This window comes from Abramis brama, assembly GCF_963993115.1.
Source record: "Abramis brama genome assembly, chromosome: 18".
In the NCBI taxonomy this organism is placed as follows: Eukaryota; Metazoa; Chordata; class Actinopteri; order Cypriniformes; family Leuciscidae; genus Abramis; species Abramis brama.
The window spans coordinates 31,380,872-31,400,254 of NC_139980.1; the positions used below are offsets into that span (position 1 = coordinate 31,380,872).

General features: G+C 37.0%; 1 protein-coding gene and 1 long non-coding RNA gene across 2 annotated transcripts; one reads left to right on the forward strand and one right to left on the reverse strand.

The window, feature by feature from the left end:
- Positions 1 to 5,306: 5,306 nt before the first annotated feature.
- LOC311068526 lies at positions 5,307 to 12,887 on the reverse strand. The gene is made up of 3 exons (XR_014603390.1): positions 10,673 to 12,887; positions 10,335 to 10,485; positions 5,307 to 5,843 (listed from the first exon to the last, which is right to left on the reverse strand). It is a non-coding gene; the product is annotated as an uncharacterized lncRNA (long non-coding RNA).
- On the forward strand, positions 6,891 to 15,848 carry batf (basic leucine zipper transcription factor, ATF-like). Its single transcript, XM_084091023.1, has 3 exons — positions 6,891 to 7,193; positions 9,563 to 9,667; positions 14,853 to 15,848. The coding sequence occupies exons 1-3, from the start codon at positions 7,128 to 7,130 to the stop codon at positions 15,054 to 15,056; spliced, it is 375 nt and encodes a 124-aa protein (XP_083947149.1). The 5' UTR covers positions 6,891 to 7,127; the 3' UTR covers positions 15,057 to 15,848.
- Positions 15,849 to 19,383: the final 3,535 nt, after the last annotated feature.

Consider the following 19,383-nt stretch of genomic DNA (forward strand, 5'->3'; position numbering starts at 1 on the left):
GTATTGGCAGTCCCGTCTGCAGCAGCAGTGGTGATGTGTAACCCATACCTGGAACTGACCGTTCGCAAAGACCCGCCCCCTTTAGTTACTGTTGCTATGTCCGACAAGTGACGCCGCTCTCACGCCACACCATGTTCTCACGCAGTGAAAAATACATCGCGGAGCAAAGAGGACACTGACAGACAGGACAGACCAGGTTACTTTTGATATGAAACAAAGTCTCACCTTTCAAATTTGGTCATTTTTTAAAGAAATTTAAACAATAAATACCGTTTTGTGGCTCTTTGATGTGTCTGACAGATCGCTGTAGAGCCTCTTAAAGCTGCTCGGGAACCGATCATCTCTTCCTTCTAGTTAATTTATACCATCAAATAAACATGAATGAACATAAGAAGGAATGTTGTTTTAACCGCAGAAAGACGTCAGTACACTCCGTTTCTAAAGTTCAAGTCCACCGACGTTAATCTACTAACTCTCCTGACTGATTTGTCGGACAAAAATGGCGGATTCGGCAGATGGCGGATTATGATTGGTCAGATCGCCTGTCAATCAAACTCCCTGCGAAGGGTCAATTGTCCTCTGCATTTAACCATAGACAGTAAAAGAAATGGACACAGCGACCCCATTGGATTCAACGGAGAAAAGTGAAGTAAATTAGAAGCTCTCACTTCCTGATGGCTGAGCGACTGCGCAGACTCAAACTGAGCTTGACGACGTAGATGTGACGTGAGCAACCCGTCTGTCTTCTAGTAGCTGTGCCAAGCGAAATCTAAATCATTCCCTTCCGAAACTTGCAGAGACGGAGAGTGTGAGTAGGAGGTGTCCATGAGCTTGGAGCAGGAGCAACTTTTGCTAAGTATTCTGATTATATTGTTTTGTCATTTTGCCTCCACGTCCCCCCGATTGCGCGCAAGCTTCTCCTCCTGTCCATACGGTAATTCTCTACTGTGTGACAGAGAGTCGCGTGGTTATGATGCAATCGTTAGCCTATTTTTACAAAAATTGCTTCTACGGGGCCATAACGTAAGATACAAGGTAATGGAGCCTTTTATACATTTTCGTGTTTCTTTAGAAATAAATAATGGACAAATGGAGTCTTTAAACGCCTCAGATGTAAAGTTATTCGTCAAAGTGACGCCAAAATGAATGGGAGTTAATGGAATGCTAACAGCAGGTGATGGTCTGCTAATCAATGGCGGCGCCCGGGGAAGCTTCAGTTTCCGGCTGATAGATTACCTCCCTGCATTTAACCCATCCAAGTTAGTGAACACACATTAGGAGCAGTGAGTAGTGAACACACACACACACACACACACACACACACCCGAAAGCAGCCATTCACTGCGGCACCCAGGGAGTGATTGCATTTAGGTGTCTTGCCTTTAAACCTTAGTCGTGGGTATTGAGGGTGGAAGAGAGCGCTGTTGATTCACTCCCCAAGCAACATTTTCCTGCCGGTATTAAGAATCGAACCCACAACCTTTGGGTTACCAGTCTGACTCTCTAACCATTAAAAGCAGCAGATCTAGTCTGCAAAGACCAAGGGCCAGATTTACTAAACAGGGCAAATTAGCGTGAGAATGCAATTTCATAAAAGCGCAGATGGGAGTGGAAGGTTCTGCGCATGATCTACTGACGACACGCAAATGAAAGAACACAGACACAGCCGCATCATTACTATAATGACCAACACAATCTAGCAAGAGCAGCGCAAACTAGCGTCCGGTTTAAGACGTGCTTTTTTGGGCGTTAAATAATGGCGCAATACCAGTAAATTGACGAGCGCAAACCTTAGTAATTCATCTAGCATGATTCATTTAAAAACTCTCCTCCCATAAATTTAGCGTCTGAATGGGAAACTCCTACAAATGCGTATGGAAATAAGATCAGCCGCAAAAATTACCCTGTTCACGCCTTTTCAGCGTTCATTTTTCACTGCGTGTCTTTAGTAAATCCTGACAGTGTTTTTTTTTGCGCTGGCACAAGCTGCCAATTAAGCAATTTTTCGTTTAAAAGACGTCTAATAGCCATCCAAACACAGCCCAGACGTCTAGGCTAAAACAAGGCAAAATTTGGGCAGTCAGTGAAGATTTAATAGAAGTCTAAACCATAGCCCAAGAATAGACTAGTCATCAGATAACAAAGAAATGAAAATGCACATTGCTTACATGATGGAATATCATACATCTCGCAAATTATTTTGGCAAAAACGACATGCAACCAAATTCAAGGTTATTTTGGCAAGACGTGGGTCACTCATAGCCGGACTATATCGGGTCTATAGTTAACCTAGACAGTGAAATGACGGCTATTGCTTGCTGGGTATTGTCCTAACATTGTCCTATCCATTACCATGCCAAACTCTCAGAGACTTGTCATTACAGAACTGTATATGTATATATATATATTCAAAAGAAATATAATGGGGAGTAAATTATAAATGTTCTTGCTTGGGAGAAATATTCCTTTAATTGCCTTTAAGTTTAAAGTGAAATCAAAGTGATGCAGTGAAAACAAACTGCACTTCTGTCTGCTTTCGAATCGACCTTGGATCGGATCGGATCGGATCAGATCTCTCTGTTAGCGCAGTGACCAATGTGGGAAAGTCGTTACCGAACACATTTAACTAATCGTCTGAAGTCATTGCATATTTTTGGGCAGTGTGTAATGAGTAAGATGAGAAGCCACAGAGATGTCAATGGATATTTTGCTATTGTGTTGCGCTTACTGGATATACTCCACCTACACACACACACACACACACACACATCACGTATCAGTCAGAGCTTTGTCACAAGGCCTTGCACTGAATTCTGATCACTAGACAGACATCATCCTCAGATTCTCATCTGAGTGCATCCGTTCCCTTCAGATCTGTTCCTGTCGCATCCTACACGCTCAGCAAATGACAACACAACCAGGAATGCAACTAGAAATGCAAACACTACAGTTAAGGGTCAGCAAGATTTTTTTTTAGTTGTTGTTTTGAAAGAAATTAGTAAGTTGTTTTTCCCCCCCATCAAGGATGCATTAAATTGATCAAAAGGTGACAGTAAAGACATTCATAATGTTACAAAAAATAAATGCTGTCCTTTTGAACTTTCTATTCATCAAAGAATCATGAAAAAATGCATCAGTTTCCACAAGAATATAAAGCAGCACACCTGTTTTCAACGCTGATAATAATAATAAGTGTTTCTTGAGCAGCAAATCATCATATTTGAATGATTTCTGAAGGATCATGTGACACTGAAGACTGGAGTAATGATGCTGAAAATTCACAGGAATAAATTACATTTCAAATATATTCAGGAAAGAAAACAGCTATTTTAAATTGAAATGATTTTTCACAATATTACTGTTACTGTATTTGTGATTAAATAAATTCAGCCTTGGTGAGCATGAGAGACTTCTGACCCCAAACATTTGAACAGAACTGTATATCAAAACTGTATGATATGATCTGGTCTTAATTTCACAAACATATAGAAACAATATGCTATATATGTGCAAGTTGCTTTGGCTAAAAGTGTCTGCCAAATGAATAAATATTAATGTAAATATGCTATTTTTTTCACATTTATAAACTATATTTTTACTTTTTTTTGAAGGAATGAGTATCTCTAGCCATGCAAAACATGCCAAACATGCAGTTGGTCTGACAACTTATTTAGTATTTAAACCATTGCTATGGTGTTCAGAGTGGTTGCTAGGGTGTTGCTAAGCATCTGGCCCAAATCAAAAGAGATCAACCCAAAGTCTATAATATTATATTCTGGAGTTCTTTATCAGTCTGGGGGGCCAGATTTACTAAACAGGGCAAATTAGCATGAGAACGCAATTTCATTAAAGTGCAGAAGGTTCAGCGCGTGATCTACTGACAAATGAAAGAACACAGACACAGCCGCATCATTTCTATAATGACCAACACAATCTAGCAAGAGCAGCGCAAACTAGCGTCTGGTTTAAGACGTGCTTTTTTGGGGGGGGGCGGTAAATAATATTGTGAATACCAGTAAATTGACAAGCGCAAACTTTTGTAATTCATCTTGCATGATTCATCTAAAAACTCTCCTCCCATAAATTTAGCCTCTGAATGGGAAACTCCTACAAATGCATATGCAATAATGTCAGCCGCAAAAATAACCCTGTTCACGCCTTTTTCAGCGTTCATTTTTCACTGCGTGTCTTTAGTAAATCCTGACAGTAATTTTTTTTTAAATGCCAAAAGAGGGTTTGAGCCGGCACAAGCTGTTAGTAAATCTGGCGTTTTTAAGTCTTATCGCTTATTAAAGTGCTAGCACGAATGTCCTCTTCTGAATCGAGCAGTTTAATTGCAATGAGCAATATTAATGGTGATAAAAGCATTAGCAAACACGATCAAAACATTTCTGTCTGCTCCTTCACAGTTTACATCAGCCGCTGTATATATGCTATATGATTAAAATAAAGCTCAGAAATTCCAGGTTTCTTTCGCTGAGGAAAACAAGAAACGCTGAGGCTGGTTTTGTTTAAATTTCGGTGTCATTTTGGGGAAATCTCTCTAAATGTGAAGATCTCTGCTTTCACTGCTTGGCACTGGGTGTCATTTGCATCACTGACAGTAACTGCTCTGTTTTTGGTGCCACTGGATCGCTAGCGGACTTCTGGTGGGAGATCTGTCATCAACAGAGTTTATGAAAATCTGCTGCTTAAGAAATTCTGGCGGTGTTCATCTATGGTAATGTGGAGGGTGAAGTCAGATGGAATTTTTGAGCTTAAGTGATACAATGTATAAGTGCACACCTGCAGAAACAGTCCAGATCAGAAGGGGAAGCACCTCTCACCTCCCTCTCACACACACTCTCGCTCTGCCTTTCTCTGGCAGTTCAGAGTCTTTCAATTAATTACTGGCAAGGCAAAGCAAAACTGATTACATAACTGCATGTGCAGTGCAATACATGTGAAATGAGTGATGTAATAGCAAGGTATTGTAATAATAATAAAATAAAACTAATAAAAATGTAATAAGGTAAAGTGCAAAGTATTATTAAACAAAGGAATTAAAATAAAAAAAAATATTTTTAATGCTCATATTTGAGTGGTGAAACTATTAAAGTATTATTTAACAAATAAAATAAAACAGAAGTCAAATAAAATAAAGTAAAATATAATAATATGCTCAATCAGCTCCCTAGTCGGCCATTTTAAGGGCTTGTTCAATCGCGAAATCCTTTCAGTGCACAGGAACGTAACAATACGCACGAGCCAACTTAATAATGACACGCGATAGAAGATTTGAAAAGATTTTTCTTATATGTCAGCATTAAAACGCATTGCTAGACAGGTAGCTAACACTTATAATTAATATTTGGCTGCATGTTGTAAGGATATGTAACAAAGTGATTTGTTTAAATGGCATAACAAATAATATCAAAAAGACCAGCGGTGACGTTCTACATCATCATGTCACAGGAAATTGAGTAATCACTGTCCCAATGTGTAGTGAACCAGGGTTCTTAACAGTGCCCAGATTCGTGTACACGATACACTGATTCACGAGCTCGGCATCTGATCGAGTCATATTTTCATTCATTTTCTGAGGGAAGGTTAAGAGGAGCTTGCCAGTGTAAACCTGACAGTGTCAGAAATTTAGCATGATTATCTCACAGTGTGTTCGTTGCTACGACCTACGTCGACTAGCCATTAAAAATGCAATGTGAAATGGCGTATTGATCAATGCGACATGGCGCTAAAACTTCTTACCTCAAGCTCTATTCGCAAAATTGGCATTCCTCTTTTCCCTAGCCATGACCGCGTCCACATTCTCCTCTTCCGTGCCACTTCAAGCACTGCACCATAACCTTTAACGCAAGACAATGAATAAAAGAAACAGGGCTTAAATACACAGAGGAAGATCATTAACGGAACAGGGAACAGGTGAGAACTGATTGGAAACCATGACAACCAATAATGAACTAAAACTCAGGCAAATGGTGAGAATAAAAACCATGAAAACAAAACGAAAAACGGAACAAGACATGAACGTGACAAAAACCTGACACTATGATACTAGAGCTAGTATTTTTAGCATGTGGTTGTTAGGGTGTTCTTAAAACACTGACCTTATGAGAAATCATTCATGTCTGTGAGTTAAGCAGTGAAGTGACACTTAGTATTACTAACCCTCAGCATGAGCAATAGGAATACTGATGCTTAACTTGGTAAACACCACTGATGAGTTTAGAAATGAGACCCATCACTCTGTCCTTCTCTGCATCTCAATGTCACACACAAAGACAGGGATGCTGTCTGCCAACATTACTACACAGCAGACTTGGCAGTGTTAATTCATCTCAGATAGAGTTAAATATAACGCAGAGGAAGTTAAACAGATATTATAGTGGCTCCAAACAATATTTGGACACTAAACATAATTTTTGCTTAATGATTTTTAATCAGCTTGTGTTTTTAATGGATGCATGTAGTCGGTTAAACTAATGTAAAGTCACACAATATATTTTATTTTCAGCATTTTCATCTATTGTATTAGCATTTAAAACCCAACCAACCTCTTTTTCTGAGCAAAATATGAATATTTTCACATAAATGTGAAAAATATGCTTGTGCTGATCATTCTTTAATGTAAATGGCACTTTATTTCATATGTTTTTTCTTATCTAATGCAATGCCATTCTTATTTTCAAGTGTTGCTTAAGTTTCCAAAATACTTTCTGAGGCCAATAACCATGCATGCATGTGGAGATGATGTGATACTCCGACTGTCTGTCCTGTTTGTGAAGGTTCATCAGCTCTGCTGCGAATAAGACTCTTTATGCAAAGTTTCCAGGAACCATGTGACTTCCAGTCTAGTGCAGTAGAGGTTTTCTATCTAAGACCACATCACACGTCGCTAATTAGGCAGGGCGAGAGAGAGGAGGAGTGAAGCAGAGCGAGAAAGAAAGCGTGCGAGTGCTGCCGTCTCTTACTCATTCGTCAGTGGACCGCCATCAGTTCACGTCTCTCCTCTGAACACATGCAGTCTCACATAGACTGAGACAGACAGACAGATACACAGGCTGAGAGAAAGACACCAGCAGAAGACAGACTCTGAAGGAGGTCAAAGGTTTCACAGGGACTGAAGTGGCATGGCTCAGGGCTCTGACAATAACGACACCAGCTACACCAAATCACCCTCACCGGGCAACAGACAGGTAAGAGAGGCTTAACCAGCAGCACCATGCATCTGGAAATGCATTTAAAACATTACTTTATTTACATTATTTATTACTATTATGATAAATAATATAAATAAATAGATTTTTTATTTAAGTATATTAGAAATACAAACATACAGGATATATGATAATAATAAATTGTATTTATTTTTTATTCATTTTATTATATTTTTATGTATTTTGTAGTTAAAATTATATAAACATTTTAATTATATTACAAATAATAATTAATTAAAGAAATATATAAATACGATAAAAAATACAATTATACACAATAAATATATATATAATTTAAAAAATAAACATTTTAACTTTATTTTATATATATATATATATATATATATATATATATATATATATATATATATATATATATTAAAGTGATAAAAACAAAAAAAATTATCACAGAAATAAATGACTTATCTTAAACTGAATTTAATTAAATTAGTCAATGTTGAAATAAATGATGCAACATGCATCTAACCAGATGGGATATAACATGTACAAAACTTAAATATTAAGTTGAATATGATATGATTGACATCTAAATACGTATTGTACTGTAGATTTCACATGCATTTCCAATTCTGTCTGTGAGTAAGAGTGCTAGCATGTTTCTATGGTTTGCACATGTGTGTATGAAAGATGATTGTGATTGTGTTGAATGGAAGTCATGAGGCTCGTGGTGATTTGTACCTTCAGTCCAAACACATACTACCGTAACCCTGAAATGCTTTGTCAACATTTATAAAAGTAATCAGCTTTAGTGTTGAGCAACCGACTAGAACTATTGAGTTGCACACAGCTTCATGCAGCGAGAGAGAGAGTTTGACAGAATGTTAGTGATTGTGAAACTGCCGTTAAAGATGGCTCGAGGCCATACGAGCAGAGGTGATCTACTTCAACGGCCACTACATCCTCTCCAACCGCGACGGACGATAGAGATGTTTATCACCGAGAGTGCATGATTCAGACATAGCAACAGTGCAAATCATGTTTTGGTTACATGCCTTATGCATGCAAATGCAGTGGCCTCAGTGTTTGGACAGCTCGATGGTGTTTTAAGCCCCCAATGGCTCCTTAGAGGCAGCTAACTCTACCCTCAACCTTAAACCTACCCATCCCCTCGCTGCCTGGAAGGCGCCGCTGGGGGCATAAAACACCAAACACCGTTTGGACACTTTGAACTGACTTTGCACATTTACTAAAAATAAGTACCAATTGATTCATTGCAAATACTTTAAAGCTTTGTAAACTGCAGCTAAATGCTTCATTGACAAATCTACTTTCATCATGAAACAGCTGGATGACAGTAAATGCCATCCTAAATTCACCTGAAACTGAGCTACTCATAGACAGTGCACACACACACACACACATTTTCTCGAGGAGGGTCTCTAATTCTGGTGAATTTGTCATATGGAAAAAGTCACTGATTCTTGTGGGTTCAGAAAAGAACGTCATTGCAAACAGGGGTTGTGGGAAAAGATTGCCTTCTGTCTTTGAAAATGTCACCTGTCTACCACATGTGATAAACGTGCAGACCTCAAGGTGCATATTAAAATTTTAAAAAATATATGTTTAATGGACAACAGTGTTATCGTTATTGTTAACTAAAACTTAAACCATTAAAAATTGTTTTCAGTAATTGAAATAAAAATAAAATCTAAATGTTAGATGAAAAAGTTCAATTTAGACCAAAATTAGACCGAATTACTAATACTGAAACGGAAATTAAAATGAATTAAAGCTATTTAGAAGTATTTAAAAAAACATTTTTTTTAAAAATGACAAAAGCACAAAACAAAATTACTACAATTAAAAGAAATCAGAAAACATAAAAATAAAAGCTAATTCAAAATATTATTAAATAATACTAAAATAACACTGATGGAGAAAAATGTTCTTGGTCTTATTGTGCAAAATTAATTGGTGCATGTCATTTCAAAAAGTTACATACAAATATAGTATCCCTGAAACAACTTTCCTTTTCGGCTGATATCACCTGCAGTAGGTTGTGCAGACATGGAATATAAGTTTTTAGGCTAAATTCTTGCCAATAGTCAACACAGTGATGTAATGCCACTTGACATTATAGAAGTTACGGCAAAAATTGCAAATAATAATATGATTTGAAATTAAAAAACATTTCCATTGGGATACGTGAACAAGCTCTGGACCTTCAGCCGCCTCCTGGTCAAAAAGCTTCCTCAGAAATGTGTGGCGGTCCATTCTATCATGACGAAAAGCATCTAGTAAAATGTGTTGCAAATGCCATTCACGTTAACTTTAAAGTTGTGTTTTTCTGCTGACATACGCATGAACTCTTGTGTGCTGATCTTTAGGGTTCGTCGGATGACGTAAGGAAAGTCATGAGGAGAGAAAAGAACCGTATCGCGGCGCAGAAGAGCCGAATGAGACAGACGCAGAAAGCCGACAGTCTGCACCTGGTGAGAACTTTCAAACACACACACCTGATGCATTCATTTCCACACAAACACGTTCTAACTGACTCGTATAAGCAGCTCTGCAACAAAGCAGACATGCAATGCATTGTTTCGTGCAGCAAACTGTGACATCTGAACAGTCAGAAGATACACACAGCTAACAAAAACATGTTCTAAGAACGTTTTGCTAACGTTCCCATTAAGTAGGCTAATGATAACATTAGCCTATTTATGAATGTTTTCTGAACGTTCATTATTTTCTTGGTTATGTGAACGTTCCATATTGCAGAACAAAACGTTACTTTTGAATGTTTTTGGAACATTCTGAAACAAGTAGTAACATTTAAAAAATTTGCCGAAAAAAACATTCCATGAGCGATTTATAGATGATGTTAACGTTTTGAGAACATTATTAAAGACCAGATAACTTTGAACTAACATTCTATTGACATTACTGGAAGAATGTTTGTTCATAACTTTGAGAGAACCTTGCCAGAATGTTGGGGAAGTTATGAGAACGTTCCCTGTTCATCGTTCGTTCACACCACACTTTTCGTTCCATTGACTTCCATTCATATTAATACAAATGCAGGCGACAGGAAATGCAAGCACAAGCAAAGACGTTTTGCATTTTGCTGCGTTCCAAAGTTAAAGTATGTTGAACTCTGACCTGCGAATTCGTATCATGTACAGATGTGTGACCAATTGAAGATTGATATGACACAGACGCCGCATGTCATTGTGCAACCGTTGCAGTGTCCGTTGGCATTTCGCATGCTCAAAGTGTAGTGTGGCTGCGGCTTTAGCTGGGCAGACAGACCCTAAAAAGGTTTAGGAAGACAAAAAATAGATTTTTAGGAAAAACAACCAAACAAACAAACATTTTAAGAAAACCGAAAATAAAATGATGACAAATCCAAGAGGAGAAGAGCATCCAGCATCATTGCGTCCAGCTGTGTTACAGGCGTTATGCTGATCGGCTCTGTATTTACATGAAGCTTTACTGACCATGTGGTGATGCGTCATGGCTTCTGTCGTGCTTCACACTTGTTGTGGCTCTGGTCTTGTTTGCTTCAGATTCTGGCATTAATTACATGGCGTGGGTGAACCGCTCAGCTAGCGGCACCTAGTAAATTCTCTGTAATTTATCAAGAAAACAACAACAACAATCCTCAAATCTGCGTGACTTATTCTAGGTCTGCTAACAGAATTGTGATGCTTTGCATCCGTACATTCAATGACTGTGCTCTTAACCCGAGCACACGCCTGTCTAACAGTTATCAAACCGTTTGGATTGTGTTTGGCTCTTACTCAAATCCAAAACCCTCTATCACTTTCATTCAGCATCTGTGTGACTGTCTTATATGGGTGTTTCCCTCTGGTATTACTCATGTCCTTTCTCTCCTCTGATAACTGCACATGGTGTTCTAAGGACTCACAAGAACAGACCCAGTTATGCTCATCTTTACATCAGTACATCAACTACAAGAATAGATCCTCCAAGCTCTATTATCGATTCAAAAGGACAGTCCTTCCAAAAACGAAAGCTCTGTCATCATTTACTCACGCTCATGTCGTTCCACACCTGACTGTCTGGAACACAAAACAGGATATTTTCATTCACGTTTCCGCACATTCAAATTTTGCGTCACGTTTAGTTATGAGAACTGTGAGACATCAAACATGGCACGCTAAGTTTGAAAATGAGCAGATGAAAATGTGAGAGAAATGATATGATAGATACAGCTGAGAGGAGATGATCAATCAATCAATCATTGATTTATTTCTTTTTAAAGCATTTTTAAAGCTATAAAAGCAACGCCTAAGTTAGTGGCATGACTTTTTAAACAGGTTGAAAACTGCCCCCTACTCTGTACTGGCAAACACAACATACTTTTTCACCTCCTCAAGGCAATCCAGCAGACACATTACTTCCTGCTTTAAAAGATGATATACGGCTCCATATCATCTGCATAACTATGATATGAAATGCCATATTTTTTAAACATAGAGTCCAGCAGAATCATGTAAAGGAAAAAAGTAACGGCCCTAAAACAGAGCCCTGAGGTACCCCATGAGTTACAGGAGCAGCATCAAAATAATGATTCCCAATCTTTACCGCAAATGTCCCATCCTCAGGTAAGAACAGAACTAGGGATGCACGATATATCGGCCATCATATCAGTATCGGCCTGATGAGAAAATTTGGCCGATATATTAAAGCAGATAAATAAAGGATTATTCCTTCATCTGAGACGCTTCAGATGCACACTGATTGCCAAGATGGTTTTGAATTGCTTGAAATATGATAACTTCAAAAAAGATCAATACTGTTAAGTGCAACATGTACAGCGCAAATCTGTCATATAGGCTACATACAATTATGATGAGAACTTATAATTGTGTGCTTGGGACATGCCTTTTAATGGTCAGGCTCTTCAAAATTATATAAAAATTTGGATTTAGATTTATATGCCAATATATCGGTTATCGGCTTTCAAATATAAAGAATTATCGGTTATCGGCCAAAATTTTCATATCGGTGCATCCCTAAACAGAACCAACATAAGGCTAATCCTTTTACCCCGCCACACACCGCTCAAGGCGCTCTAACAAAAGGACACGATCCAGCGTGTCGAACGCCACACTCAGGTCTAAGACAAGACCAACACAGTTTCCATGGTCAAAATACAACATTTTCTAGGAATTCTGCCATGAAAGGAAGTTTAGAAATAGGACGAAAATGTTAAAGGACAGAAGGGTCTAGACCGGGTTTCTCTAACAAGGGCTGCACTACCACATCCCTCAGCCAAAACAACAAACCTGTATTTATATTTTTGAGTGAACTATACCTTTAAATAAGCTTCTATACACTAGTGATTGGTGTGAATCTACTGAAGGGATTCTGCTTGAGAATGAGATCTGGTCTGATTCACAGAACAAATGCGGATATCAAAGTGAACTCAGTAGCAGTTTTCTCTCAGCAAGAGATTGGTTTGATTAGCTAGTTGACCTGCTGTCAGTCCTGACAGCCCCCGCTGTAATTCTCAGTAACAGTTATCTGATAGCACACACACACACACATACACACACACACAGACCTCATGTGAGTTCCCCTGAACTCAACCGGTTAAACGCAAAGTGGGAGACGCTGTCCCGACAGGAACATACCACTTAACAGGAACCGCATATCATTTCGATTTTGAGGTTTTACAGCTTTTGAGAAATGCACACATAGGTCACACATCAGCAGATATGAATACTTAGTGTTTACACCGATAATGCTTGATATCCTGATGTGTAAACACCTACCTTTTATTGAGTAAAGGTCATATTTATTATTATTTTAAATGATCTTTATTATTTTCAGTTTTAATTCATTTTTTTTGTTTAATTTCTAAAATTATGTTATTATTATTATTATCTCTTTAGCATTAATTTATTTTCAGGTTTAGTTTTAGTAATTTTAGTACTTATTTATTTCAATGTTAATTGCCAAGGCAACAGTCCTAATTTTCATTTCTTATTTATTTAGGTTTTTCATCTATTTGATTTTATCTCAGCTTTACTTCAATTAATGAAAACTATTTTTAATATTTTCGTTAACAGTAACAACACTGGTGTGCATGTCTTGTGTGCATCTGTTTGCGTTTCATCATCAAAACCAGAGAAAAACCCAATAGTCTTAAATCTGGTTTTCTTGCCATTTCAGTTTATTTTAAATGAGAAGCATGCAGTGTTAGTATCCAGAGCAGCATCATGTTGATATTACAGATTAATTGAAACTAATCTAAGATTCATTATAGTAATCTAAAGATATGAAATAATAAAAAAAATTAATATGATTTTTTTTATCACAATTGAATATGTCACAGAGGAAAGTCATCAACTCAGTTCTGTGTAAGGGAGACTCACTGTGTTCAGTGTAGTATGTGGTTTCACTCTTCACGGCTATGCTTGATAAACAGGAAGCTGAAATTTCCCTCCGTATGACACGTTTCCTGTAGTGTCTTCTTTTTCGTTTGTGTTTTTTGGTTGAGGCCTGCCTGAGAAACGTGGGCCGTCAAGGGGAGTGTTCAGTTATCATTTCTGGTAATGTGTCGCTATAGGCCGTGGGCAGATAAAGTTGAATGACGCTTGTCAGAGGGGTTTTACCCTAGTGACTGGAAGGCATCGGAGCGGATAGTCGAGCTGCAGATCATAGGCCGCGGTGACGTCGCTGAGCGGGAACCTTCATGACCCCCTAAACGAACTAAAAATAATTGCCAATGAACATATGCACGCTAACATCCATTTCTAGCCCTCTATTATTAGACATGTAGCTTGTTAAAAATGTACCTGTGGACATTTATGTAGATGTGTGCCTGGCAGAGGACAATGCAGTTGAGTCTTGGATTCCTCCTCATCTGTAGGGGAGTTTTCCTTAGGGCTGTTTTGAAGCATTGTGAAAACTGCAATACAAACAAAAATGACTTGACTTTTGACATTTTATAAATATTATACATGAAACGCTAAACCTTAGGTTAACATCATTTAACAAGGTCCCCCGCTGACCCTAAATAGTAGCATCAAACACCCATGTTTAGCAACAGACAACCAACCATAAACCAAACAGTTCTTACCTCATTAAAGGGATAGTTCACCCCAAAATTAATTTTCTCACCCTCAAGTTGTTTCAAACCTGTATGAGTTTATTTCTTCTGTTGAACACAAAAGAAGATATTTTGAAGAATGTTGGTAACCAAAAAGTTGACGGCACCCATTTTTTTCCTACTATGAAAGTCAATGGGTGTTGTCAACTGTCTGGTTACTAACTAATGTTCTTTGAAATATCTTCTTTTGTGTTCAACAGAAGAAATAAACTCATACAGGTTTGAAACAACAAGAGGGTGAGTAAATGATAACAATCCCTTTACCGTGAATGTACAGCATGAAATCTTGAATACTCAATACCCAGGATTACTAATTACCCAGTATTATGAAAAGCTCATAAATGCGTCAGAAATGAGTGTAATCCATGATTAATAGGATAGTGTGTGCTAATTCTGCGGTGTTTGTAACTTTGAGGACCTCTAGAGGACGCAACTCAAAATTCATGCCCTGTTGAATGAATACTTGCTTAAATATTCTTCAGAAAATGACCTCTGGAGCTTAAATCAATATCTTTTGTTTTCTCTTTGTGATGTAGGAGAGTGAAAATTTGGAGAAGGAAAACGCAGCGCTCAGGAAAGAGGTGAAGAGACTCACAGAAGAGGCTAAATATCTGTCCACGGTCTTGAGTAACCATGAGCCGCTGTGCACGGGCCTGAGCGGCGCGTCCACGGAGCTGTTGTACGGCGCGCACCACGGCGCGTTCCACCAGCATATCAGCGTGCCGCACTACCCGCTCTGACCGCCAGGGGCCGCTGGAACTGCGCACGCAACCCGCCTGTGGGCGACAGGCAATGAACTTTGGTTGAATCATTAACCACGTACGGTACATAGTCTTCAGCGGGGATTGAAATGATCTTAAAGTCATCATGAGTATCATAGAAATAAAACAAACGCCTCCAGATGAAACAATTTCTGTGACAATGATATCTTAATATAATTTTAGTTTTTTTGTTTTAGTTTTTTGTCTAAAGTTAAATCCCAGAACAAAACCTCATGTCTGTAAAAAGCAAATGTGTTAAGGCTGTACTTGCAAAGTCAAAGACAATGACACAATGAATGTTTTCAATTTAGATTTCATTAGAAACCAGTCTACTGATTCATACAATCGTTTATTTTATTCTATTTCTGTGAAATGTAAAAAAAAAAAAATGACTGGACTTTATTCTAAGAAAATGATGTTGATTGTGTGTCCTGTTCACAGATGTTATGTGTGAATGTTTTTCTATTATGACTCATTAGTCAAACATTCTGAATGTACTTTATACACACAATTCTAGTTGAATATTTTTATTCTAAACACGTTGGGATCTTCTAAAGTTGTACAAACTGCTGTGCTATATATCTCAAATGTGGCGGAGGGAAAATTTTTATCTGTGATCTTCTGTGATCACCTGTGAAGGAATAAATAAATGTAAAATATACAGACACATTTCATGAATTTGAACATAATGTCCCCTCTGTTTCATTCATCAAGCAGAACAATTGTTTTAAACGCTTATGCATATATATATATATATATATATATATATATATATATATATATATATATATATATATATATATATATATGCATGAAATATTCTCAAATGTGTCTCTTCAGAATTTTTACAGGTGCTATAACAATCACTTAAGTCTCATAATGATCATCAATTATAATTGTCATGCTTTGATATTATCCATTTTGAACCAGCCTTTGTATTAATGAATTTCTTGTCCTCTACACTGCAATATTTATTCACATATTTTTTTATCTCTCTCCTCTTACTAGTATTTTCTTTTGTTTAAGGCCAATTTTTTTTCGTAAACATTATTTTAATACCTCTTTAAAAGAACGTGTACGTGTCTATATTAGTAGCACCAATTGCTAAAGGTACTAAAATACATGAATTGTATTACAATACAAATGAGTTTGGAGTGATTTTGTTTTTTCAAAAATCTCATTAAAAAAACTGGAAGAAAATATTAAATTAATTCCCATATAGAAAAGGTATTAGTATTATTTATCAAACAGTATTTACTTGGTGTGTCTTCATTCATTTGTTCAGTCCTGTTTTCATTTGGCTTTTAAGCTTTAACAACAGGACACATTCTGTTAAAACTAAATCAAAAGGAAGAGTTTGCAGCCCCGTGTGTTCGACCGAGCGGCCATGAGGATCACAACTAAAAGTAAAAACGACTTAATTTTTCTTTGGCAAGTTTTTGCACGAATATTTTTTAAGTATATTTCACACACATATGGAATTAAGTAAACTCTACTTAACTAAGTTAAGTGAAAGTAACAAAGAAAATAAGTAATTTTAACTTGGCTAGTAAAAGGTAAAAGTTTCCTTTGCAATACATTTCACTCAAACAATATAGCATTGAATTAAACCACATTTTTTAAATATATGCTTTACTTAGAAACATCTAAGTAATTAATACAATTGATATTGTGTGAAACACCATATCTACATTTCAGAAGTTATGAGTTATGTGAACGCAGAGACCTCAAAACTTGGTAGACAATACACAATGACGGTAACATTTGATGGATCGCTTTGGTGTTTGAATGTGTCATTTTGAGTAGAAAATGAACTCCAAATGTCACAAAATGGCAAGTTACTAATCCTAACCACAAAAGTGTAAATACAGCTGGAAAACAGTGACAAATCAACCTTATTAATTATTCAAGGCCCAATGCATGATGGGAACACCAGTATCAGAAGAGTAATTTTACCTCATTTTATAACGTTGATATTTACGCTTTCATTTCTACACGCTTGAATTGAGTACTAATATAAAATTTAGTTTTTTTTTATTCTTGCCTGAACTAACTTTTTCATGTAAATTACATTGTTTAGATTTTTTCTGTAGTATTTACTTTACTTTTAATAATTTTTATCAGTGTAACTGGAGAAGAAAGGTCAAATGTTTCAATAAAACAGCTCTGTACTTACACTCCTGCAGCTCATGCCTGTGACGGATGTGGAGTCCTGCAAGTATAGAAACTCACACAAATGAGTTTGTGTGCAACACCAGGCATAATGAAAAATACATTTATAATGTTACTAATGCTTTTGCAACATGAATGTTCTATGATTCTATAAGAAAACGATAAGAAAAGAAATGAATTAAACGAAGATTAACAGCCTTAAAGGGATAGTTCACCCAAAATTCTGTCATTATTACTCAACCTCGTGTCGTTCCAAACCCGTACGACTTTTGTCCATGTTCGGAACACAAATTAACATATTTTTAATGAAATCTGAGAGCTTTCTGTCCCTCCATTGACAGCTACGCAACTACCACTTTGACGCTTCAAGATCATAAAAGTACTCCATATGAATTGAGCGGTTTTGTCCAAATTTTCTGAAGAGACTTGATCAAGACTTTAGACTTTATATGATGAACAGATTGAATTTAGGCTTTTATTCACATATAAACATTGATCAACAAACATAAACAGCAGCTCAACTGAACCTGCGTCACACAAGAATGAACCTCATTGATTTTTTCGCACATCAAGCGAACATGATAGAGCTTCTGTTTACTACAACTGATGTATGAATTGATGAATCTTTATATGTGAAAATAATTAATACCTAAATTAAATCTGTTCATCATATAAAGCGACCAAGTCTCTTCAGAAAATTCGGAAACAGAATGGAAAATTCTCTTCAGAAAACAGCTCAATTCATATGGATTAGTTTTACAATCTCTTTAGCTTATGAATTTTATGAAGTGACAAAGTGATAGTTGCGTATCTGTCAATGAAGGGACAGAAAGCTCTCAGATTTCATCAAAAATATCTTCATTTGTGTTCTGAAGATGAACTAAAGTCTTATGGGTTTGGAACGACGTGAGGGTGAGTAAATGATGACAGAATTTTCATTTTTGGGTGAACTATCCCATTAAATATGGATCATTACAACATTTGATAGGATAGAAAACTTAGTGCGACAACACATTTCTGTATAGTTCCCTTGAGTATGAGCCTTATACTCACATGAGAACACACTGTAGCAACCTGGAAAGAGTTGGGTTTGGTTACAGCAACACTCTGAGAGAGAGAGAGAGAGAGAGAGAGAGAGAGAGAGAGAGAGAGAGAGAGAGAGAGAGAGAGAGAGAGAGAGAGAGCTGGAGCTGTTTGTTGCTGAGGTTCAGTTTTGATACTGACAGTTTAACATGAAGATTATTAGAAAACCATAAGTGACGCATGGATTGTTTACCAAAACTACAAGATGGAATATTTGCCTTTAACAGAAGCAGTAATTGTAAATCTCAGTTAATATAATCCAGTTTCAATTTAAAATGTATTTTTGGGGGGGTGGGATTAGAATAACAGGAAATGTTAGTCTTTTGCCACAATAACAATGGGAGCCTAACAAATCAAGTTTCCACCTTAATCAGGTAAGATACAATATTGTTTATTCAGTTTATGGACTATGATACATTTGTGGTGTTTCTTTGTTGCTGTTGTTTGTGTTTAAGCTTGACAGCTCCTAGTTGCTGTTGTATGGCAAATTCTGTGTAAAGATCTGAACATTTCTATTTTTGTGTTCCGTGAGGAAAGTAACCGCATATGGGTTTGGAACATAAGGATGAATAAATATTGACACAATTGTTATTTTTAGGTGAACTATCCCTTTAAACCAATTTAATGTATTTACAATCATATCTGTGTTGGTCAAGTGAATATTTTTTTTTTGGCGCAGTTAGTCAGACCACAACTACATTGTGTCGTAGTACACGGTAATACGATATACCACGATAATGAACATGCACAATATTGTTATTGTGGGCACTTCAAAATACTGTGAATAATTATATATAATGAATTATTCCGATTTATTTGAATGCATTTTAAAAATACTTTTCCCATCAACTTGTTAAATTGCACAATACCTCCTTATGCTGTGCACTCTGATATAAACAAGCCCCAACACACATGAGCAGCGCATGGCGGAAATGCACTTCCACTCTCTGACAGGCAGATGGCGCTGATGGAACAGCAGAAATGCAGCGGTTACCCCGGTTACCCTGTAAACAAAGCAGCTGTGCTACTTTCTGTTTCCGAACAGTATTTT